Source organism: Schistocerca cancellata, chromosome 6 (genome assembly GCF_023864275.1).
Source record: "Schistocerca cancellata isolate TAMUIC-IGC-003103 chromosome 6, iqSchCanc2.1, whole genome shotgun sequence".
Taxonomy (NCBI): domain Eukaryota; kingdom Metazoa; phylum Arthropoda; class Insecta; order Orthoptera; family Acrididae; genus Schistocerca; species Schistocerca cancellata.
Window position 1 is genome coordinate 362474662 of NC_064631.1, and position 25144 is coordinate 362499805.

General features: G+C 40.5%; 1 protein-coding gene across 4 annotated transcripts in view; it reads left to right on the top strand.

The window, feature by feature from the left end:
* The window catches only part of LOC126190702 (villin-1), a 375484-nt gene that overhangs the window by 293369 nt on the left and 56971 nt on the right, over positions 1–25144 (top strand). For all 4 annotated transcript variants that reach the window (XM_049931170.1, XM_049931173.1, XM_049931172.1 and 1 more), the window contains one exon: positions 11652–11877. In XM_049931170.1, coding sequence (XP_049787127.1) covers positions 11652–11877 — 226 coding nt within the window. The remainder of the gene's footprint in view (positions 1–11651; positions 11878–25144) is intronic.

A 25144-nucleotide genomic window follows, 5' to 3' on the forward strand; every position in this document is an offset into this window, starting at 1 on the left:
GTTGTATTGCCAAAGACACGTTCTCAAACAGCCCAGGCAAAGTATTCTGCATGGAGTCCAACTACGCTCCTCCGTCGGGGCATTGTGGAATAATAACCGGTCCAAGTATGTGGTCGCCGAGAATCTGTGTCCACAGACGGGCTGAACCGATGCTGATGACAATTCCCTGACAATTGTCTGTATCCCACAGATGACGGCTATGCAGAGTAATGATAACATTTTTAGTAAATGTTACTTAGTCGGTGAAGAGGACTGATGGAAATCCCTTAATTACAGGGTTATTACAAATGATTGAAGCTATTTCACAGCTCTACAATAACTTTATTATTTGAGATATTTTCACAATGCTTTGCACACACATACAAAAACTCAAAAAGTTTTTTTAGGCATTCACAAATGTTCGATATGTGCCCCTTTAGTGATCCGGCAGACATCAAGCCAATAATCAAGTTCCTCCCACACTCGGCGCAGCATGTCACCATCAATGAGTTTCTTGGTAGAGGAAGTTTAAACACTCAATCTTTCACGTAACCCCACAGAAAGAAATCGCACGGGGTTAAGTCGGGAGAGCGTGGAGGCCATGACATGAATTGCTGATCATGATCTCCACCACGACCGATCCATCGGTTTTCCAATCTCCTGTTTAAGAAATGCCGAACATCATGATGGAAGTGCGGTGGAGCACCATCCTGTTGAAAGATGAAGTCGGCGCTGTCGGTCTCCAGTTGTGGCATGAGCCAATTTTCCAGCATGTCCAGATACACGTGTCCTTTAACGTTTTTTTCGCAGAAGAAAAAGGGGCTGTAAACTTTAAACCGTGAGATTGCACAAAACACGTTACCTTTTGGTGAATTGCGAATTTGCTGCACGAATGCGTGAGGATTCTCTACCGCCCAGATTCGCACATTGTGTCTGTTCTCTTCACCATGAAGAAAAAATGTTGCTTCATCACTGAAAACAAGTTTCACACTGAACGCATTCTCTTCCATGAGCTGTTGCAACCGCGCCGAAAATTCAAAGCGTTTGACTTTGTCATCGGGTGTCAGGGCTTGTAGCAATTGTAAACGGTAAGGCTTCTACTTTAGCCTCTTCTGTAAGATTTTCCAAACCGTCAGCTGTGGTACTGCTTGATTTATTCGTCGACTTCCGCGGGCTACGCGTGAAACTTGCCCGCACGCGTTCAACCGTTTCTTCGCTCACTGCAGGCCGACCCGTTGATTTCCCCTTACAGAGGCTTTAAACTGCGCATACCATCGCCGAATGGAGTTAGCAGTTGGTGGATCTTTGTTGGACTTCGTCCTGAAGTGTCGTTGCACTGTTATGACTGACTGATGTGAGTGCATTTCAAGCACGACATACGCTTTCTCGGCTCCTGTCGCCATTTTGTCTCACTGCGCTCTCGAGCGCCCTGGCGGCAGAAACCTGAAGTGCGGCTTCAGCCGAACAAAACTTTATGAGTTTTCTACGTATCTGTAGTGTGTCGTGACCATATGTCAATGAATGGAGCTACAGTGAATTTATGAAATCGCTTCAATCATTTGTTATAGCCCTGTACATTTTCAGACCCTATTGTAGATAGAAAACGACTTCCGTAATTGTTCTAAATGCTTTTTTAAAAATTATTTTGAACAATTAATTCACGAGGCCATTCAAATTGTAAATGATTACGAAAACACACTTGACCTCTTAGCCACAAACAATCCTGAGGATTATTATACAGGGATTACTACACAGGGATTAGTGAACACACAGTTGTAGCGAGGCTCAATTCCGTAACAAACAAATTCACCAAAACTGAACGCGAAATATATCTACTGTATAATGGTCTGCTGCAAAAACCGTCGACAAAATCCTTCCCGTAGAGGGAAATCCGGTGCTGATACTCCTTGCAGTCGTTTGCAGGTGTTAGGGATAGTAGCGGTTGTCATGCAGGGTACACATAGTCGTACTTTGGCTTGCACCATGTTGGCTGGCCACTTGCGTGGAGCTTGTACTAGCGTTCGTCTCAGTATCCTGTAGAACACGGTCTTCCAAATCTAGGGTACACGCAGTCCGTCTTCTCCCTGAACGTTCCTCTGTCTCCCTTCATTTCCAGTTAGAAATTAGTCTCTGCAGTTTTTTTTTCGTTTTTATTAATGTTAACCCCGTACAAGGAAAGATTATGCTACAGTTTGGGGTAAAGGTGAAATCGCGTTCCCAGCTATGTAGCTTGGATACGAACACCCACTATTCTACTCACTGACCTCGCTGTGCCTATAGCATCGAATGCATACGTAATTATTTTCACAATCACAGAGGAATAGATCAGGCGTGACGATAGGTTAAGGACGGAAGTGGGTAGCACAATGCTTAAATGCTTACTTAAATAAGAGTGATTACAGACTTCATTAAATGTGTCGACAAAAGACGCCCAAATACAGTTAATACCCAAGCTCACGCGACTTAACAAGACAGAAAGGCACTGAAATAGGTGGGGGAAATGCGTGGATACGATAAAGATATTACTGGACCGGGAGACGACGCTCGGTCAGCCAAGAAAACCACACGCATAAATAACCATAGGACGCATACAAAATGAAGAAATAATACATGTAATTGAGCGTGAGCAAGAGAGACATTGTGTAATGATGACGCATGGCAGAAGAACATAACAGATTACTTTAGTGGAGGCTTGGAAGCGGTCCTGGTACAATCAAAAGAGTTGCCGTCTTTACACCGAATGATCAGATTGAGGCAATTAGCGATTAAGCAGATCGTTCACTGTTTGTACCACTAACCGGCCATCTTTTATCAACCTTCTGGTGCCTGTAGCATTCAGTTAAACAGATTCAACATGGTGTTTCAGTTGTAGCTTCGGATGGGCCGGAAACTACACTCCTGGAAATGGAAAAAAGAACACATTGACACCAGTGTGTCAGACCCACCATACTTGCTCCGGACACTGCGAGAGGGCTGTACAAGCAATGATCACACGCACGGCACAGCGGACACACCGGGAACCGCGGTGTTGGCCGTCGAATGGCGCTAGCTGCGCAGCATTTGTGCACCGCCGCCGTCAGTGTCAGCCAGTTTGCCGTGGCATACGGAGCTCCATCGCAGTCTTTAACACTGGTAGCATGCCGCGACAGCGTGGACGTGAACCGTATGTGCAGTTGACGGACTTTGAGCGAGGGCGTATAGTGGGCATGCGGGAGGCCGGGTGGACGTACCGCCGAATTGCTCAACACGTGGGGCGTGAGGTCTCCACAGTACATCGATGTTGTCGCCACTGGTCGGCGGAAGGTGCACGTGCCCGTCGACCTGGGACCGGACCGCAGCGACGCACGGATGCACGCCAAGACCGTAGGATCCTACGCAGTGCCGTAGGGGACCGCACCGCCACTTCCCAGCAAATTAGGCACACTGTTGCTCCTGGGGTATCGGCGAGGACCATTCGCAACCGTCTCCATGAAGCTGGGCTACGGTCCCGCACACCGTTAGGCCGTCTTCCGCTCACGCCCCAACATCGTGCATCCCGCCTCCAGTGGTGTCGCGACAGGCGTGAATGGAGGGACGAATGGAGATGTGTCGTCTTCAGCGATGAGAGTCGCTTCTGCCTTGGTGCCAATGATGGTCGTATGCGTGTTTGGCGCCGTGCAGGTGAGCGCCACAATCAGGACTGCATACGGCCGAGGCACACAGGGCCAACACCCGGCATCATGGTGTGGGGAGCGATCTCCTACACTGGCCGTACACCACTGGTGATCGTCGAGGGGACACTGAATAGTGCACGGTACATCCAAACCGTCATCGAACCCATCGTTCTACCATTCCTTGACCGGCAAGGGAACTTGCTGTTCCAACAGGACAATGCACGTCCGCATGTATCCCGTGCCACCCAACGTGCTCTAGAAGGTGTAAGTCAACTACCCTGGCCAGCAAGATCTCCGGATCTGTCCGCCATTGAGCATGTTTGGGACTGGATGAAGCGTCGTCTCACGCGGTCTGCACGTCCAGCACGAACGCTGGTCCAACTGAGGCGCCAGGTGGAAATGGCATGGCAAGCCGTTCCACAGGACTACATCCAGCATCTCTACGATCGTCTCCATGGGAGAATAGCAGCCTGCATTGCTGCGAAAGGTGGATATACACTGTACTAGTGCCGACATTGTGCATGCTCTGTTGCCTGTGTCTATGTGCCTGTGGTTCTGTCAGTGTGATCATGTGATGTATCTGACCCCAGGAATATGTCAATAAAGTTTCCCCTTCCTGGGACAATGAATTCACGGTGTTCTTATTTCAATTTCCAGGAGTGTAACTGTAGCAGCCATGGAAACGCGTCTTGATGTCAGAAGAACACGGGTCCCAGTTCGACTGACTTCTTGTTTTGGGGGTCGTTTAAAACCTCGGGTTTCGAAGAAAAGGCCGACTCCTCAGAAGGCTCTACTTTTCATAGCCAACCTAATATTATGGTGCCAGACACTGGCCGGAAACTGTTTATGACGCCTCTCGGGTGTGATTAAGCCCGAAGCACCGTTCAAACTTTGAACAAAAGGCTCCCTTATAAAGTAAAACGCCTTCTTGGTCAAAATTACTAATTTCTAATTTGGGTGCACTTACGACCAGCAAAAAATTATGAACAGGCTTCTATACTGGGCCAACATCACTGTGTATTTGGTATCTCTTGTCCACCCACGTAACTACAATAACACAAATCGGTCCGTGGACGACAGTGCCGGCGCGCGAAAATGCGATTTTTCAGGGATCATTATCTCCGATTCTGTTAACACAGAGATAAGGGGTAAAGTGTCTTCGATAGCCCTTGACCTGGTGCTAATTTTTATACCTATCAAAAAAACGAGCAGACTGTAGCTATCATACAATACAGGGTCAAAATTTAAAAATTACACACTTCCTCAAGCTCAGGCAGATAGAGCAAATCGGTTTGCTCTTTTGCATTAAGTGTGGTCTAGGGTGGGCCTTAGACGGTTTATAAAAGCACCATTTGTTCATGGGCGGTTCCTGAAAAAACCTCGGAAAACCACGATTTTTGGGTACTAAAAGTACCAATCGTGGGGACGGCCACTTCTATAATTTCTGTTCACGGTAAATCGTTGAAATTTTTAACATATGTTCTTAAGATAATGATCTCGGGGGACCTTGAAACTTTTTTCGTTATAGTTATCAATTAACGGGATCCAGAGATTCTGTGTCACAGTACTTGAGTACGTAAAATACGCACCTATTATCCTGTCTGAGACGTAAATGAAGCTTTAACCGACGGGACTCATGGCAAGGATTCTGAGGTCACCAGATTATGTTTTTAGCCGTCATTTTTTCACCAATAAAACTTTATGACGCGCTCTCTCAGTATAATGGACACTTCACTAACATACAGGATGTCTTGTCCTGAAAATTATTCGATGGTGCCACCTGCCGGAGTAAACACCTTACAAAATATTATTTTGTCATTCGATTTTCTTTGTACCTGCAGATATAATAGCGCATGTTTTGGTATTCTGTAAGTGTAGCCTAAAAATATGCATTTTTATGTAAACTGATGTAACGTGAACTTAACGTTGGAAGGGAGGCGATTTTGTTTTGACCGTATGTTATGCGTACTTAATGTTTGTCAAAGTATGTAAATGTGTTGAAATATATAACTAAAATGTCAAACTTTATTGACGTACGACATTTGTTTTATAGAAGCAGCACAGCTTGCTGTAACAGGCAAAAGAAGGGAACCAGCTGAATAAATGCTCCTATCGGAGCACGAAAGATCGAAATGCTCCTCTTTAAAAGATTCTGACAGTAAAGTGGCGAACCAGCTGCCTCAATCCTCATTCCGCCTTCCTCGCAAAAAAATTTGGTACACGAACATATTCGTGCTTTTTGTGAGAGAGCATTTTGACACGAAAAAAAAATTTCCCTCTTTCCCCCGTCTCATACACCCACGTGTTAAAGTTTCATGGTCCAGGAATCAGAGCCCCGAGCAAACCATCCCCAAAGACATGTATGGATAGGAGACAATAGTGACTGAAGAGAAAGACAGCAGACTGTAAGCGAGAAAGAAAGAGACGGGGGCAATGGAAGAGAGAAAGATTAGGGCAAAGACAGTGACAGTGGGGCAAAGATACAGCAAAGTGGCAGACAGTGGTAAGGAAGAGCGAGTGAAGGTGATGAAAGCAGTGGCAGTGGGGGAGACAGACAGGAAAAGTGCCACCGGGAGGAAAAGGAGATATTGTGGGAGACATACGGGTAAACAGTGGCAGTAAGTGGGAGACACTGAGTGTGAAGGCTTCACTATAGCGAGAAACTGGGTAAAATGATTTAGAATGTTATGTGTTAAAAGAGTGCGAATGTATTTGCATGTCAAAAGTTTTGGTGACGGAGGCTGAATGGGGATGGAGACAGCTTATTCCCCACTGTACGGTCAGAGTCTTTTAAAAAGGAGCATATTGGTCTTTTCGTGCTCCGACAGGAGTCAGATTACAGTCAGAACTAATTATTTAATATCTGCTAGCCTCAAGGGCTTGTTGATCTCTAACCAACCTAATTCAGATGTGGCCATAATAGTTTCCCATCCATGGGGAGTGTAGCATCACAGTTCCTCATTCAAATATCGTGTTTGAAGATTGGTTGTTGGTGAGAAGATAGGAAAACGTCTACCAGCAAATGTCGGAATCAAACAGCGGCAGCGTCGTGTCGCATCGAGACAGCGATTAATTGTTCAGCGGTAACACTGCTCTCGGTGGTCGGGGTACCACGATTTTCATGCGGATATGGAATCAACGGCTTCAGCAGGTTCGCACTTAATGCCTCGCAGGACCTCGACTGCCGGACGCAATTAGCTCCCCAGAGAACAGACACGCTGTTCGCTCGGCCGTACAGAATCGTTATGTGATGTCACGAACCTTGAATCAAGAAACTGACGCTTTTGTAGCTAGACATGTGTCCAGACTGGCTGTAGGACGACGTCTGCAGCACCACGGTGACCTTTGCTGCGACTTCCCTTGAGGAGATGCAAGACAAGCGGAGGTGCGCCCTGAGGAAAACAAGAGTGGAATCACGTTGTCCCAGTTCTCCGAACAGCATCACGACGGACGTATCCATGTGTGGAAGTCTAACGAGAAGGAAAGTTGCCAGAAGGCATTTTTCACCGCCATAAGCGTCCAGCATATGACTTGAGGTTACGAGGCATGCTTGGGAACTCAACACGATCTCCTCTGGCTCGCAGAGTCAGTTATTGGGACAACAGGCCCTAAATTTATGACGTATTCGGGCGGAAGATGTGTCAAATCCAAATGGCTCTGTGACGTCAGCTTTCACACAAACATTGCCGGAGCAATCCTGGCCTACCTCGATACAGAGGTTGTTCAGATGTTGCTGCAATACATTCTCCGAATCATTCACCCAGTGACATATAGTCATGGGTTGACGAGTCACTAGCAAGACGCCACCCAGCAATCATGACGACTGATGAACTCTGGTATAGGGTTGAAACAGCGTAGAACGGTGTACTCGTATATGCCATCTCATCTCAGTTGGAATCGTTACCCAGCTGGGCTATAGACGTTGTTGCTGATAGAGTTGCCCACTGTGTGTAGTAATTTTCGCACCCTGTATATCCCAAAATAATATACGGATTTAGTCGTGTTTTCTTCCTTGCTATGCTTTTTACACGCTATTAGTAGAATTCCGTTTTGTTTCCTCACCCATCCCTACACAAACCCTGCTCCCCACCCCTTGCCTCATGACTCATATCCCTGTAACAGACCTACATGCAAGACCTGTCCCTTGCATTCTCCCACCACCACCTACTCCAGTCCGGTCACAAGCATCACATATCTCATTAAAGGCAGATCTAGCAGTGAAACCAGTCATGTGATCTACAAGCTAAGCTACAACCACTGTGCCGTGTTCTACATGGGCGTGAGAACCGACAAGCTGTCTGTCCGCATGAATTGCCACCAACAAAGTGTGGCCAAGATACAACTGGACAACCCAGATGTTGAGCACGCAGCCCACCCCAACATTCTCTATTTTAAAGACTTCTTGACACCCTGTGCCATCTGAGTCCTTCCTACCAACACCAGATTTTCTGAATTGCGCAGGTGGGAACTTTCCCTGCTATCTAGCCTATGTTCCTGTAGCCCTCCCGGTCTCAATCTTCGTTAGTCATTGTCCTACATCCACCTAACCCCTTCCCTGTACCCACCCCAGCACTACACAGCTCTCTATTCCACAAACGCACCCACTGTCCTTTTACTTCTCTTCTTTTTCTCCACTGCCTCCCCCTCCACCCCGCCTCCACGCCCTCCGTCTTAACTCCCGACTGCACCTAGCTGCCCCACTGTCTCTCCAGCTCGACCCTGTATGCTCCTTCAAGTGGCATTTTACTGTCCCCCAACTCTACCCTGCTTCCCTGTTATCCCTCCCCACCACACATATTGCTTCTCTTATCATGCACTGTCGTCATGTGTGTGTGAGTTTGAGAGTCTTTTTGTTGTGCCTGTCTACACCTCAACATCTCCGCTATTTGGTGAGTAGCAACCTATCCTTTTCCTAACATTGTCATTATTCCATCCCGGATTTTCATTGTGTGAATTTTGTTATTTGTTACCGTTCCTGGTGCTACAGTTTCAACAGCCAGCAGCGTGTGATCATATCCTGACATAAATTACGTCTACAATAAGTCCAGTTTCGTGAAATGATCAAATCTGGATTAGTGTTTGTTTTTCCATCACATTACCTCCCATGATCTTCTGTTGCACAATACTGCATTAGTACTGGCATCTTCAGGGCTTTTTATCAGTCAGGAAGCGTGGAAGAAATAGTGCGTGTTAATTAATTAGAACGTGGATTCTCGGTGCAAAATTCTAACTTCCGCTCAGTAGGACACAAATCTGCCAATGTTCTGCAAACTCTTCTCACGCAACTCCATTATCTAACGTTCTGTTGTCACGAAAGCGTTATTACTGCAATTCCGGCAAACAGCCAAGCAAAATCTCTACATGCATCAAAGAAATTAAACGATTATTCTAAACAAACTAAGGCTGAACAGTGTAACTAAAAAAATTAAACGCTAATATTATCAAGAGAAAGAGTCTTTGGGAGTCGACGTTCTGAAATTTATGATTCGGCTAAAGAAATATCAAGTGCTACTTCGCTGTGTATAGATGTTAAGGTCTGAATACTGTGCAATTTACATATTAAACTACTACTGTCAGTTTCCTTAAAACTGCAACCTCCTTCTCATGAATGTTTTTGGTTTTCGTTTCCTAAGGCAGAAACTGGGAGGGGGGAGGGGGATTAATGAAAAAGAGAGAAATGGTAAACAAATTTATTTTTCTTCCCATAACTCTATCATTACGTGCCAAATCATGTTCACTCGAATTCTCTGTTTCCGTTCGCTGGTTCCTCAGATCATATTTGGGGTTACTCCTTACTTAGGCAAAATTTATTCATTGCGTAAAAGAAAATAATGAGAAAGTTGTGTGGGATTCACGCACCTACATCTCGCAGGCATCTCTTTAAGCGGCTGGGAATATTAACCACAGCTCATAGTACATTTACTCTCTCATAAAATTTGTCATCAATTCATCTGAAATTGAGAGTAACAGAAATATTCACAAATATAACACAAAAAGAAAAATGCTCTGCACTACCCTTTAATGAAGCCAGCTTTGGCATGGGAAGAGGTGAAATATGCAACTGTAAAACACCGTGACAATCTACCCCTTCAAATAAAATGTCTGACAAGTAATGGAAGTTTTTTTAAATGTAAGTTAAAGATGCTTGTCCTTACCAATTCTTTATTTACCGTAGAGAAATTATTGAATAGAAATAATTCTTCATTTGTACTGAAAAAAATTGCAATTTAGGCCAATTACAAACACTTTTTTCATTTTAATAAAATGCGTTTTTATGTTTATTCAGTTAACGTTCTAGTCATAACGTTTATCCTGAATATGATATATGGAACAAGTAACTAACTGAGTCATATAGATTTGTGTTTTACCGCGTAAAAGTTATTTTATGTATTTGTAACGATGACATGATCTGACGCCACAGTCAGTTGATTATACACTGCTGTGACATAAGTGATGGGATAGCGACAAATACATTTACAGATGGCGATAGTATCATCTACACAAGGTATACAGCGGCGTTGCATTGGCGGAGCTCTCATTTGTACTCAGGTGGTTCATGTGAAAAGGCTTCCGACGTGATATGGCCGCACGACGGGAACAAAATACATTGAAAGCGGATGGTAGCTAAAGCTAGAGACATGCGGTATTCCATTTCGGAAATTTTTAGCGAATTCAGTATTCCGATATCCGCAGTGTTCAGTGTGTGCCGAGAATACCAGATTTCAGGCACTACTCGCTCGCCACAGGCAATGCAGTGGCCGACGGCATTCATTTAACGACCGAGACCGGCGGCGTTTGTGTAAAGTTGTCGGTGCTAACAGACAAGCAACACAGCGTGAAATAACCGCAGAATTCAATGTGGGACGTCCGACGGACGTATCGGTTAGGACAGTGCGCCGAAACTTGGTGTTAATGGGCTATGGTAACAGATGACCGAGCTAGTGCCTTTGCGAACAGCATGACATCACCTGCAGCACCTCTGATGGTCTTGTGACCACAGTGGTTGGACCCTAGACGACTGGAAAACGGGGGCAGATGAGTCCCTGTTTTAGCTAGTAAAAGCTGATTGTAGGGTTCAAGTGTGGTGGCAGACCCCACTAAGTCACAGACCGAAGTTGTTACGAAGGCACTGTGCATGCTGGTGGTGGCTCCATAATGGTGTGGGCTGTGTTTACATGGAGTAGACTGGGTCCTCTGGTCCAACTGAACTACTCATTGACAGGAAATGTCTCTGTTCAGCTACTTGGAGACCATCTGCAGCCATTCATGGACTTCATGTTCCCAAACAAAGATACAATGTCACCAGCCCTCACTTGTTTGCGTATACTTTTCATAACGTGAACAGTTTGAGCGAATGATTTAGCCACCCAGATCGACCTACATGAATCCCGTCAAACATTTGTGGGACGTAATCACTAGGTCCGTCCTTGCACAACATCTTGCTCGGGCAAAACTTTCTCATTTATGGATGGCTGTAGAGACAGCGTGGCTCAGTATTTTTGTGGGGGACTTCCAACGACCTGCTGAGTTCATGCCATGTCGAGTTGCTGCACTACGCCGGCAAAAGGAGATCCGACACGATATTTGGAGATGTCCCATGACTTTTGTCGCCTCAGTGTACTACCAGCTTTCCACGTTTGCTCTGTGTCCAACTCCTTACCAGTTTTATGGGATTTGTAATTTTACTTCTTATTTTTTTTTTTTTCATGTGTACTGTTGGTTTTAGTTCCAGCATATGAATCCTGCATTTCATTGTTTATTCTGTTGTAACTTTCACTTCACCAAACATGACCTTTGTGTGTGAAGCACCCTTGAGAGACCTTATATTAAAGAAGTTACACGAATTACATTTCTTCCAGTCGACATGATGAATACAACCTTAACTGAAGTTAGTACGATGACATCAAGTCTTGAGTAACACCTGCTGACAGCTTTAGTTGCAAATAAGATTTAACCCTCATGCAGATCTCCCCAAACTGTTAGCACCATACCAAGTTAGTAACGTCTGTGTTGTGACAGAGTGCTGAAGGGTGGTGTGGCGTCCGGGCTGAAGGAGGTGACGGACGATTTCGAGCCGCGACTGTTCCGCATCAAGGGACGGCGGCTGCCCACAGTGACGCAAATGCCATCCATCAGCTGGGAGCACTTCAACAGCGGCGACGTCTTCATCCTCGACACCAAGGACACCATGTTTGTGTGGACAGGCAAGAAGTCCAACCATGCAGAAAGGCTTCAGGGAGCCCGGGTATGTCTCATTCTTTCTTATTCCAACAGTGCCCAAGTGTGATGACTTTGTTGGTTTACCAAGTTCCATTCACTTCACATATTGTGAGTTAGTGATTGTGGATAAGTCTCAGAGTCTTAAGATATAAACTGTGTGTAGTATGCCACACTGCAGCTGGGCTTACACATTACACGTCGTATTACTGAAGATTAATTGAGGTATTTATGGTTCAAATGGCTCTGAGCACTATGCGACTTAACTTCTGAGGTCATCAGTCACCTAGAACTTAGAACTACTTAAATCTAACTAACCTAAAGACATCACACACATCCATGCCCGAGGCAGGATTCGAACCTGCGACCGTAGCGGTCGCTCGGCTCCAGACTGTAGTGCCTAGAACCGTACGGACACTCCGGCCGGCTAGGTATTTATGAAATTAAGTACTAGGAAGTAAGCAAATCTGCACACTTCTCCCTGTTATCATTTCTGTTATCTTTCCTCAGTTAACTCTCAGTCTATATTCTGTACTCATTAGATTGCTCATTCCATTCAGCAGACCCTGTAATCCTTCACTTTCACTGAGGATAGCAATGTCATCAGCAAATCTTATCACTGATATGCTTTCACCTTGAATTTTAATTCCACGTTTGAACATTTTCTTTTTTTTTTTTTCTGACATTGTTTCTACGATGTATAGGCTGAACAGTAGGGGCAAAAGATCCCTGTCTTACATCCTTCCTAAGCTGAGCACTTTGTTCTTGGTCTTCCACTCTTATTGCTCTCTCTTGGTTCTTGTACAAATTGTATGACACCCATCTTTCCCTAAAGCTTACCCTTTTTTTTCTCAGAATTTCGAACATCTTGCGCTGTTTGAAATTGTCGAACGCTTTTTTCAGGGTGACAAATCCTATGAACATGTCTTGAATTTTTCTTTAGTCTTGATTCCATTATCAGCCACAACGTCAGAACTGCCCCTCGTGTACCTTTACCTTTTCTTAAGTCAAACTAATCGTCATCTAACAGATTTTCAGTTTTCTTTTCCATTCTTCTGTGTATTTGTTGGATGCATGAGTTGTTAAGTCGATTGTGGGATAATTCTCACACTTATTGGCTCTTGCAATCTTTGGATTTCTGTGAATAATATTTTTCCGAAAGTCAGACGGTATATCGCCAGTCTCATACATTCTACATACCAATGTAAATTGTCGTTTTGTTGACACTCCCTCCAATGATTTTAGAAATTCTGATGGAATATTATCCACCCCTATTGCCTTATTTGATCTTAAGTCTTCCAAAGCACTTTTAAAATCTGATACTAATACTGGATCCCCCTTCTCTTCTATGTCAACCCCTGTTTATTCTTTTGTCAGGTCGTTATACAAGTCTTCCCTCTCATAGAGGCTTTCAATGTAATCTTTAAACCTGTCCTCTCTCTCCTCAGCATTTAACAACAGAATTCCCAATTGTGCTCTTAATGGTACCATCCTTGCTGTTAATTTTACCAAAGTTTGTTTTGACTTTCCTATATGCTGAGTCAATTCTTCTGACAATCATTTTTTTATCAATTTCTTCACTTTTTTGTGCAGCACTTCCTACTTATTTCATTTTTAAATGAGTTTTATTTCTGTATTCCTGAATTTCTCTAAAGATTTTTGTACTTCCTTCTTTGATTGATCAACTGAAGTATTTCTCCTGTTACCCATGATTTGTTTTCAGTTACCTTTTTTTGTACTTACAGATCTCTTTCCAATTCCTGTGATTTCCCTTTTTAGTGGTGCCCATTCCTCTTTAACTGAATTGCCTACTGAGCTATTCCTTATCATAACTTATCTACAGCTTCAGTGGCCTTCAAGTGCATCTCTTCATTCCTTAGTACTTCTGTATCCTGCTTTGATTCTTTCTGACTAGTCTCTTCGAGTTTAACATACTCTTCACCACTACACTAAATTGTGATCTGAGTCTATATCTGCTCCTGGGTACACCTTACAACCCCGTACCTGATTATAGAATCTCTCCCTGACCATGATGTAATCTAACTGAAATCTTTCCACATGTTTTGGCCTTTTCCAAGTATATCTTCTCCTCTTGTGATTCTTAAAAAGAGTATTCACTATTACTAGCTGAAATTTATTGCAGAACTCGATTAGTCTTTCTCATCTGTCATTCCTAGTACCAATCCTGTATTCTCCCATAACCCCGTCTTCTACTCCTTCCCCTACAACCTCATTCCAGTTCCCCATGCCTATTAGATTTTCAGCTCCATTTATGTACTGATTTACCTGTTCAGTATCCTCATATACTTTCTCTATCTCTTCATTTTGGCTTGCGACGTCAGCATATATACCTGAACTATCATTGTCGGTGTTGGCTTAGTGCCAACTCTGATGAGAACAACCCTATCACTGAACTGTTCACAGTGACTCTGTGCCTTACCTTCCCATTCATAACTAATCCTACTCCCTTTATACCATTTTCTGCTGCTGTTGGTATTATTCTATACTCATCTGACCAGAAATCCTTGTCTTCTTTCAATTTCACTGCACTGACTCCCTCTATATCTAGATTTAAGCCTAGCATTTCCCTTTGCATATTTTCTAGCTTCCCCAAGAAGCTAGAAGCAAGATGTCCTGGTAGCTTTTGGCAGTGTCCCCAGTCCTTCAGTAATAGAGCAGCTTTCTATCAATTGCAGGCTCATTATCTACAAGATGTTCCTTTGTCGCATCATGGAGTATGCCAGCACTGTTTGAGGCAATGCTAAAAAGATCCAGACCCTATAAAACAAGGTGCTGTGTGCGATATTTCACATGCTGACCAAATTCCCAGCATACAACTTAAACAAAGCTGCCAAAGAGTGGGAAGTCATGGAAAGGTTTAAGAAGACAGCTGAAAAATTCTACAAGCAGGCAAGAGAGTCAACAAACCCACTTATCTGGTAACTAGGAAGGTGAATGACTACAGAACTGCTATAAATGGCCAGCGGCCTTAATAAGCAGATACAAGTGGTAGAGCCACACTGGAAGTAAATTGCCTTGTAATAGCTCCCACTAACAATATTCCAACAAAATAAAGAGAAAACATGAATGTTGGTTTCATCAGTGATTTTTTTTAAAAAAAAAGATGATGCAGTACCATACCAAGAAATCTTTAATGTTAATTGACTCTGGCCACAGGAGACAATGAGATTTAAATAGAGAGATGTCTCCTTATCCTATATCCAGTCAACCATACCTTCCTCTACACAATGCAGTTATATTCCTTCAACATTTCACAAATTTTTCACTTTGTTGACATCCACAAATCAAGACAGTATCCATACTTACTTCTTTCCTCATTGCACACATTTATGAGCTAACAAAGGAAACATAGGTAATCATTTTGCAAACATGAACATTAGATACGTTGTACATATGAGCTGAAAGCTGTAACATACACTAGTCAGAAAACAAGCATTGTTTCCAGAGCTCTAGCTGCCTCAGCAAATGCAGCAGATGATGATTTAAATGAATTATGAAAGTATTCTTTTCACTGCATATACTTCTTTTCTTGATTATATGAAATGTATAAACAAAAATAAAGTTACATTTATGAGGGCAAATGTTTCATATTACTGGGTCAAATACTAACTTAAGACTAGAAAAAAATGATTGAAAATACATTCTGACACTGTGGTATTAGTGTAAGCACTATAATATTTACTATTTAAAAAAGCTGCCACATGCATATGACAGAAATTGTGAACAGAACGCTATTGTAAACAGTATTCATGTAAACAATAGTCTGGTAATGTTTTGGGGCATCTAACATGGCGATGCCAGTTTCAAAACAGTGTACAGTGTAAGTCTGTAGTGCCATCTCTCCTTATTTTTACCTCCATGACACACACACCCTTATGTCTGCTGTGTTGGGATTTGAAACCAACATTTAAGTCACATGACTGGATAGGGATCCGAATCTCTGTCATTAAGTAGCATGTGGAGTGAAGCTGACAGTTACAGTTTTTCTTATTTATGTATGAAGTCAAGCATTTGTTTTTACAATTGAATGGATTGTAGTATTACTGTTATACATCCAGTAGCAGAGTTATGCTAGTTTCCTCAAAGTTCCTGGTATTAATGTGCAGGCTACCATTTATAGATATGGGAAGGTGAAACATATTGACAGTTCTATTTACAAGTGACAGAATTACAATTCATTAGAAAATATCTGTTTTTGTTGCACTGCCAGTCTTTTAACTGACACATGTGTAAAGGACAAAATAACAATTAGGCAGACAGAATTAGTTTTCTGATGATTCCACAATATATGTGAAATGTTTTTTTTGCATTATAATATAAAAAAAGAAAAGTAAGAAATCCATTTCTATCCATAAGACTTGGTTTTTAGGGAAAGAAATTGTTTATATTTTATGGCTCTTGCTTCATCCAGTACACATTGAATGAAGTTATATGTTGAAGCAATTGAAACTTGTGCATAACGTCTTTCATTATAGTCATATCAATAAGTGTACAAATAAAATGAATCTCACACATCATTTTTTGAAGTAGACGATGCTTCTTGCACATTTATGTGAGATGGTGATTTCCCATTTTTCCTTTATGTGTTAGGAGTGGAAGAAAATCAAAAATTGATGGTACCGTATCTGGCTTCAGTTTCCTTCTGATACTAAATGCCTAAGTGTCAAAATATTCAGATGAAAACTGTGGTCATTTGGTTTAAAATTGTCACTGTTCAAAACAAACGTCCAAACATCCCTTTGTACTTCAACATTGGGAAAATTGTAACCAGTTAGAGAATGGGGAAAAAACAAGCTAAGAAACTGAACACTAGAAAGACAGGCATTACAATTAATATTTTATAAATTGCTGCAAGAATTTTTACAATGTAGATATACACTGTAATGCTGTTTATCATTCACTTCACAGCATTTAGACACCAATAAGTACCCTCAAATAGATGATCATTCACATTTGCTTGGTGATGATATCATTCCTTTGGCCCAGTGTGTTAATATACTGTCTTAGTCTCAAAAATGTATTCACAAATATTTTTGTATTATTAACAGAATGAAATACTGCTTCCTTTTACATATCTTTCAGTGCAACCAAACACTGCATGAGATCTCAAAATTGTAATAAAGCAGTTGAACTTGAGAATACTATGATTAAGGTAAACTGAATTGTATTTCATAAGTCACTTTCAAATACATAGATTGCACATACAATCACAGAAACTCAATTTCTTGAGTCTGCAGCTCATGGTCTCATGGTTGTGTTCTCGCTTCCCAAGCACGGGATCCTGGGTTCGATTCCCGGCCAGGTCAGGGACTTTCACCTGCCTCGAGATGACTGGATTTTTGTGTTGTTCTCATGATTGGGAATTTGTTCGGGCACTGATAACTGTGCAGTTGCATGTCCCACAAACCAAACATCATCATCATCATCATCATCATCAACTTATTGAAGCTTCCTGCCCTGAGCCACATGATTTAGATTTTGGTTTCAGTATAATGATGTCATGCACAATCTATGTTATCAGTTATCTATGCTACTTACCATGAGGGCAGTCTGAAAAGTGCTCAGCCTGATAGTGAAAATGATTATTTATGCTTTCAAAGGAGTTAATCTCTTCTACTACCGATATATTTATCCAGTGGTGTCCCAATGCCACTATCCCCTCTCTGTAGCATTTCTCTGTAAGTACTGCAAAGTACCCATCTGCAGCCACAATAGCTTTCTTGATTGGGCGAAAAGCACTGATCAGCGAGGAATTTCTTCAGTTTTTAGAATAGATGGAAAATCGAGGGAGCTAAATCTGGGGAACAGGGTGTTTCATCCACTGTCACATATCAAACAAAAAGTACTTCTGTTTTTCTTAAAACACACCAAGCACTTTTTGGAATCTTCCAAAATTGCTTTTGTGTGCGATGAGTGACAAAATTAATTGTGTGTTGTGGAGATGGTGAATTTGGAACAATCATATAGTTAACCTTCACAGTCTTGGGTTCACCTAGCACAGAAATATTCATGGGTTTGAGTCCTATTTAGAGCATGGATGAAGGTTTCGAATGTGACATTACTTAAGTAAGTACCTACTTCAAATGCATTACACTATAGTAGCATATTTAATACAATGGATCGAAACACAGTGTGCTGTGTTTTCTAAATGTATTAGAAAGTTACTTGTAGAATATCTTTTATTTGAACCTCATTTGTTGAAGGCTAAGTAGATAACATCTGGAAACCAAATAATAATAAAACTGATACATGTCTAATAATAGCGTGAAGCAAACATTATCAACAATAAACATCTCATTGTAAAACAAACTTGAGGTATTTGTGAAGATAGAAACAACATTTAATGGAATCTAAAAGAGCATTTTATGATTTCTCTTGCTTAACAAAATGGTTCTTGTCAATGGATTCCCTCTATGGTAGCACATAAAATGGAAGCTTTTGCTTCATTACAAGAGGGAAGGTAATGATTTTGTGCTCAACTTATAGCTATTGTTTATGAAACTTGATTGCCCTATTATGAATGAAAACCCGGTGTTAGCCCTGGCAGTATCACTGCACATGCTCATTACAGAGAGAGAAAATATCAAGACAGGACCACCCATCTGCTGCAACAGTAAAGGCTTCAGGGGTTTTGTTTTTTTTTTTCCATGCAGATGGACTTGTCCCTGTTGACTTTCTGATGCATAGAATAATAAGAATGCATCTCATTACCTGTTCACATTTGGAGCTTTGAAATAGCATATAAGGAAGATTCAAAATGACAGTCTGAATGCTTTTGCAAAACAATAGTGTTAAGCAACGTACTTCACTTACTGTGGTAAAACTGAGAAAAGTGGAATCTAATATTAGTACTGGGAGAGGGGAGATAGCCTGGGTTCTACTCCTGGAACAAGCACTGCTGCAAGATATCAGAACTTCATGCAAGCACCTGATCAATTTTAAACCAGCCATGGTTACACATAACATACTACTGCATAGTATTACAAGTGAATTGAATATACTAGTAATAGATTTACATACGTAATAGAGCCTTATGCTCATAACATAGCTTTAGCTGCATTCTTCATGGAAAATGTGTCAGTTGTATCACTGAAGTTTAACTGAAGGACCAAAGCTGATTCCATGGCAAATACTCCTAAATCTGATAATCCATATTGCTTCATTCTGTACCATGGAACATTTTTCATTCTTTTGTGTGTGCTAAATGATCTTACAGCTGCATATACTAACAGGGGACAACATATTCTTGCAGCAATGTAGACATATGGGACAGTGGTTGAATTTTGCTAAAAAATTGTATTTGCGAATGTGACAGGGAATGTATCCAATCCTGAGGATATGCCTCATAGCTAACTTGACAATATGTACATGACAAAGCATGTTGCCGTGGCACAACAAATAGGTTTTTCCACCTTTCTTTTTACGTCAAGTTCAAACTTTTTAAGGCCCACACAGTATGAATGCCACTTGGGACACAAAGCTGTGAAGAGTGTCAGAAGTTCCCAAGTGCAAAATTTGCATGCGGGGTATACCATAATTAGTATCAGCAATGAAAACTGGCACAGCTGGAAGTATACAATAATCGAAGTAAAAACATTCCAGTACACTTGGATCCACAAATAAGCTGTTTGTGAATGTACTGCAAGAAAGCTTTCTTTGTTCTACAGTGGTCAAAACTCAAACAGTAAAAGCTGCATGCATGGCTCTTGATGCCATGTTAAGTGGCAGTAATTAATGTGATGTCAATGGGAAGCAATTATACCTCCATTACTAACATAAAAAGTACTATTTGCACAAACAAAGTTCACACTAGGCACTGTGGTTAATGGAAGTGACTGTAATGGCATTTCCTATTTACAGTCACTCTCATCAACCACTGCGCTGAGTGCCAACTTACTTTGCGTGAGTAATACAGCATTCAGTGGTAACCCTAATGTTTTATTTAGTAATTAATTGGAACATTACAAAACTTTCAGAATATCAATTGGTCCATTGTAAGATATTAGCCTTCTTATTAACATGTAAACAATTAAGAGTAACTTAATAATGATTATTCGGGCATCAATAATGATTATTAAGGCATTGTACTTTAAGAGAAACAAGATATGCAGATTTCTTTTCTATGTTCATTGCTTGTAGGCCTATCACATTTTACACAAGCTACTTTCAGTTTTCTGTCATTATCTCCAGAGCAGATGTGGGATCTTCCTTGCTCCTGCAGTTTTGTGGATCTATGTTCTTGTTCTTTGCTGTCCTTTGTTCTCTTCCAAAAGTGGTGGTATACAGCTCCTGTGGCAAATATTTCTGTAGGTACTGCTGCATGTGTGGTCAAGCAAGTTTAAATCCAAAATTCTTTAGAAAATCTTTTCTTTCCATCTGTTACTGTGATTTTATTCAGAAAAAAATAAAAACATTTATTGTTGCCTGGTACAAAATTCCTAAAAACATGCAAAGTTGCAAGCATGATACACCCTCTTGAAACAGAGTATGCACACACTATTTAGCCAAATACATTCACTCGTCGTTTGGTACCATTCTAAAATATTGTGATCTATGTCTTCTTTGTTGTCTCATCAATGTAAGCTGCACTCTGCATAGCAAACAAAATTACTACACTTTTTTTCTTTTTAGGAGCAAAGGTAAATAGCATTTTTTTCTGATGAAAAGCAATTTCCAGCAATAGTACTATCGTACTTCCGTCGGGTAAGAAACTTGGTGGGATTTCCCCGGCATACAAACAACTGTCAAATTGTCTTCCAGCTTCATATCTGCCAAAGATATCGATGTAAACCAACTGTCACAAGTGCTGTTTTGACCTGTCCCATGAATAGTTGTGGAGAGGACGTTTACATAGCATGTTGACAAACTTTTGTTTGCATTTCTATCTTCCTTCTCTACATTCCAGGTGGTATCTATCATATAATAATATATTCTGGCATCACACACTGTGATTATTTTGAACACACATCTATCAGGTTTTGCGTTTAGGGAAAGGACACTTCCCACAAAATCCTAAAAGATGTTCCTCAGTTGTTACATATATATGAGTGGAAATTGGTTACAAATAGAATATAAGTTGTTCAGAGCTCACAAATAGATCAAAATTTATGCTCTCTATTTCTCTTGTCTTATCATTAAATATTAGACAATTTGGAAGAAATCTGAACCTCAGTTGAGACACACACATTCATACACTGGTGACACAGTCTAGATTTTGTCAGTTTAGAAGTGCTCATATAAGCTAATCCCATTAACTCACATATTTCTTCTCTGTCCATATCTTCAAGAAACCTTTGGCCAGTATATGTGCATCTCTTTTCTTTGGACTTCCTCATTTGTATGAGCTACAATAATTTCAAATCTACTTGTTTCTAATAATAATTTGAGAGAAGCTATCTCCAAATTAATGTTTTGAGAAAAGTTAGCAGCATTAGGGATTTTTCACAATGCTTTGACTTTGGGTCTCGCTTTTCATAGGCAGTACTTCAGACCATAAAAATCCATTCTTACTTTTGATTGTGTTCATTGATGATGCCTCTTTCTTCTATTTCTCATTCTCCTCCTCCTCACTCATCTCCTCCTCCTCCTCCTAATTGTCACTATCTTCTGTAGTTGCAGCTTGAATCTCAGAATTATGTTCAGATTTTATTTATAAATTATTTTCCTCACTTGGTAGTAGGTCATGTTCAACGCTACTGTCATTATCTTACCCCAATACAGTCCTCACAAAGTCCTCATGTTTAGGTTCCACACTTGAAAAGCTTATGAAAGGTAACAAAGAAATTTCAACTAAATAAATGGTACCAGTAACAGGGGTGACTTATGATCCCAAGGATTATGCAGTATCAAGTAGTGGCTGAAGGCAACAGATGAACAGCACAACTGACCTGTAACTTATTTGCACAAAAATGACAAAGGAATACACAAGCAAGACAGAAAAGAAAAACCATTGTAGCCAACTTTACAGAAGAAACAAGGTATTGCTGGAGGGATGTGTCACCACTGTTGCCATCAGAGGGTTAACAATGAAATTTTGATCCTAGTGCTGATTGTTCCTGGTGGAAGTTCTGGAGAAAGCTCATATGAAGTAGTATTGTTGTATTACCCAATATTTTTGTAAGGTTACAAATCCCTCAGACCGTACATATATATGTAGTAGTGATGAAGGAGTTTTCCAAAACGTACGGTATCATAGGTGAACACTTTATCGAGAACAGTTGTATGGACTGTCAACTTTGGCTATTGAAATTGATACATTGAAGTCAGTAGGTTCACATTCTATTTTGAAAGACTTTGCTAAGTTAGAGACTTGCAAAATATCAATACAATGTTTTCAGCCAAGGGACAAGTTGTCAGTGCATATAATGAACAACTGTAGGAATTATATATAACTTTATTAATAGAATATTTCTCATTTGTACCACCACAAATTTGTGTTTTCCTTTTCACAACCACAAATTTGTGTTTTCCTTTTCAGTTACATATATAACAACTGTGATCATGTTTATCAATTTTCAGGTACTTTCACATCTAATTTTATAGAATTAACTTCTCACTGGTGGATTTTCTTCATATTAATGGTAGGCAATGAAAACCTCGTAACTTCATCTGCCTGTGATAACCTTGTAATTCCAGTAGGCAATAACTCAATAACCAAACAGAGGATTGAAAGTGCATGGATTTCTATAATGTATCATTAACTAGGGTTCTACTATATAGTTGCACACATCGTTTCTCTAATTTGTCATTGACTAGTGTTCTACTATATTATTGCACATGTAGTAGCTTTATCTGTATCAATTTATATATTTTGTAAGACATTGTTTTTGCTTCTCTGGTAACATTTAGCAAAATGGAGTAAAAAGGTTTTCATTACCTACCATTGATATGTAACGTATAACTTACACAGTGAAATAGTGTCTTACCTCTATGTAACATGTCAGCATAAAATTAGATGATATATTTTGTACTTCCTCCCCACTGTTTCCATCAATCTTTCCAGCTGGGAATGGATAGCAGATTTTATGGAAGCTAGAACAATACAATAGTCTCTTTTTTTGTTTTCACTAAAATTTTTAAAATATTTCCATAAGTACCTTACATGGAAATGATTTATTTGGGGGAGGAGTGCTAAATGATTGGTCACTTGTATGGAAAAAATGTTCTCATATTCATGAATTGGCATTGTTTTACAATATATCCAATAAACAAGAGAAACAAAATATCATTAAATCATACCGCCACATGCTTTTATAATTTGTCTTCATTTACTGTGTAATGTTATATTCGAGTGACATAGTGATACATCATTAATCAGAAAAAAATATAATTCAGTTATGCTTTAAAGATATTCATCTTGAATTAAAAGTAGCACAGCCTACTGACAAGTTTTTATGTTGTTTGAGATGGGTGGCAACTGACTGGAAGCTTATGAAACTGATGCAAAGAGAGACACTTTGTTTGGAGACTGATTGTTAACATTAACTGAGAAACTTTTTCATTTGTGAATGAACTTTTTCATTAGCAAAGAAATACTTTTAATTTTAAAATTAACATCACTGAACAACATTTTGGCACACAACAAGAAACAACAAGTTACTCCTGTTATCTGATTTTTCAAGTGTGCATTTTTACTGTTAGCTTTTTAAAATATGGCTTGTGGCCAAAGTCAGCACAAATTCATTGTAATGTTCATCCATAAGATCAAATCATTGTTGAGATTTAATTATGTTTAGTGCAGTGATCTGCAAACGTAAGTGGTCCTAAGAACTGACGTTACTATCTTAGCACACTTCTTTGTTAGTGGTATTTTGCTTCTGGTACATTATTACAAAATTTAATATCTGGATAACTACTATGTTTAGCCCTTTGCCCTCTTGCAGTTACAGTTGTTCTAGCTCCACAGCTGCTGAAACCTTTATAATTGATGTTGAAATGATACAGCCATCCACCACAACACAACATCAAATGGATTTTCCAGGAATGAAAATGAAGTTTTAAGGGTCTTCAAAGCGCTAAAGCTACATTTATTTCTTCATCAAGTTTAGAAATTTTACATAAATAGTCTTCAGTTTCTACCTGAACTACAGAAAGTGTTTCAGCAATTCTCTTCAGTCATTTGAACTAATATTTTAGTGTGAATGTCTTTCTGTTATGAAAGTTCAACATGTCCTATGCTAAATCAGAAAGTACTTATCCATTCCTTTAGTTACACCTCACACTATATATAAATTACCTATAGCATATCTGGTGAAAGAAGATCCCACACAGCTGGAGTGGGCTTAGCATAGCTGTTTACACATCTACCTCAACCAGTCAAATAATATCATTTTGTAGACATATTTGTTACAGCTATAGACATCTTTTGTTCTTGCCCACAGCCATCTGTGCTTTCTAATTGAAAGCTGGCTACAGCACAGCCAGCTATTGGGGATCTACTTTTGTTGACTCTACTATTGTGGATATATTGATGAAAACTCCATGAGGCTATTTGCAGGTGACACTTTTCTATACAGGATGGTCATAATACTGGAAAATCATAGCAGAATACAGGAAGACCTGCAAAGGATTGATGCTTGGTGCAAGGACTGGCTGTTGACCATTGATACCTACAAGAGTAACATATTGCAGATAAATGAGTGGAAATCAACATTATTGTATGATTACATGATCATAAAACAGTCACTGTATATGTTAAATATTTGGGAATATGCATACAGAGTGATCAGAAAAGACAGCTGCCAGACTAAGATTCATAGGAAGAGCTGTCGGGAAGTGCAGTCCACCCATGGAGAATGAAGATTACAAAACCCTTGTTTATCTCAGTCCAGGCCCTTTACCAGACAGGACTGATAGAGGAACTAGAGAAGATCCAAAAAGGAGCAATGCAAAAGCATTTGGAGATGCTCATCAAACTCCAGTGGCAGAAGCTACAATAGAGGTGTAGTAAATTTTATTGCTAAAATTCTGAGTGTGTATGCTCCTAAAACAGACAACCAACTCATTGCTTACTACTGCATATTTTTTGTAGAAACACCATGGAGGTTAAATTAGAGAGACTCAAACTCACATGGAGGCTCACTAACAATCATTCTTTCCATGCATCATTCATGACTGGGACTACAAAGCGGGGAAGTGACAGTAGTGCACAAAGAACCCCTGCCACATGTCACTAAGTGGTTCACAGAGTATAGATGCAGATGATATGTTTAGCCTTCATAAAAGCTGAATATATGTAGGAAAACCTACATCTAATGAACAATTTGGGCCATCAA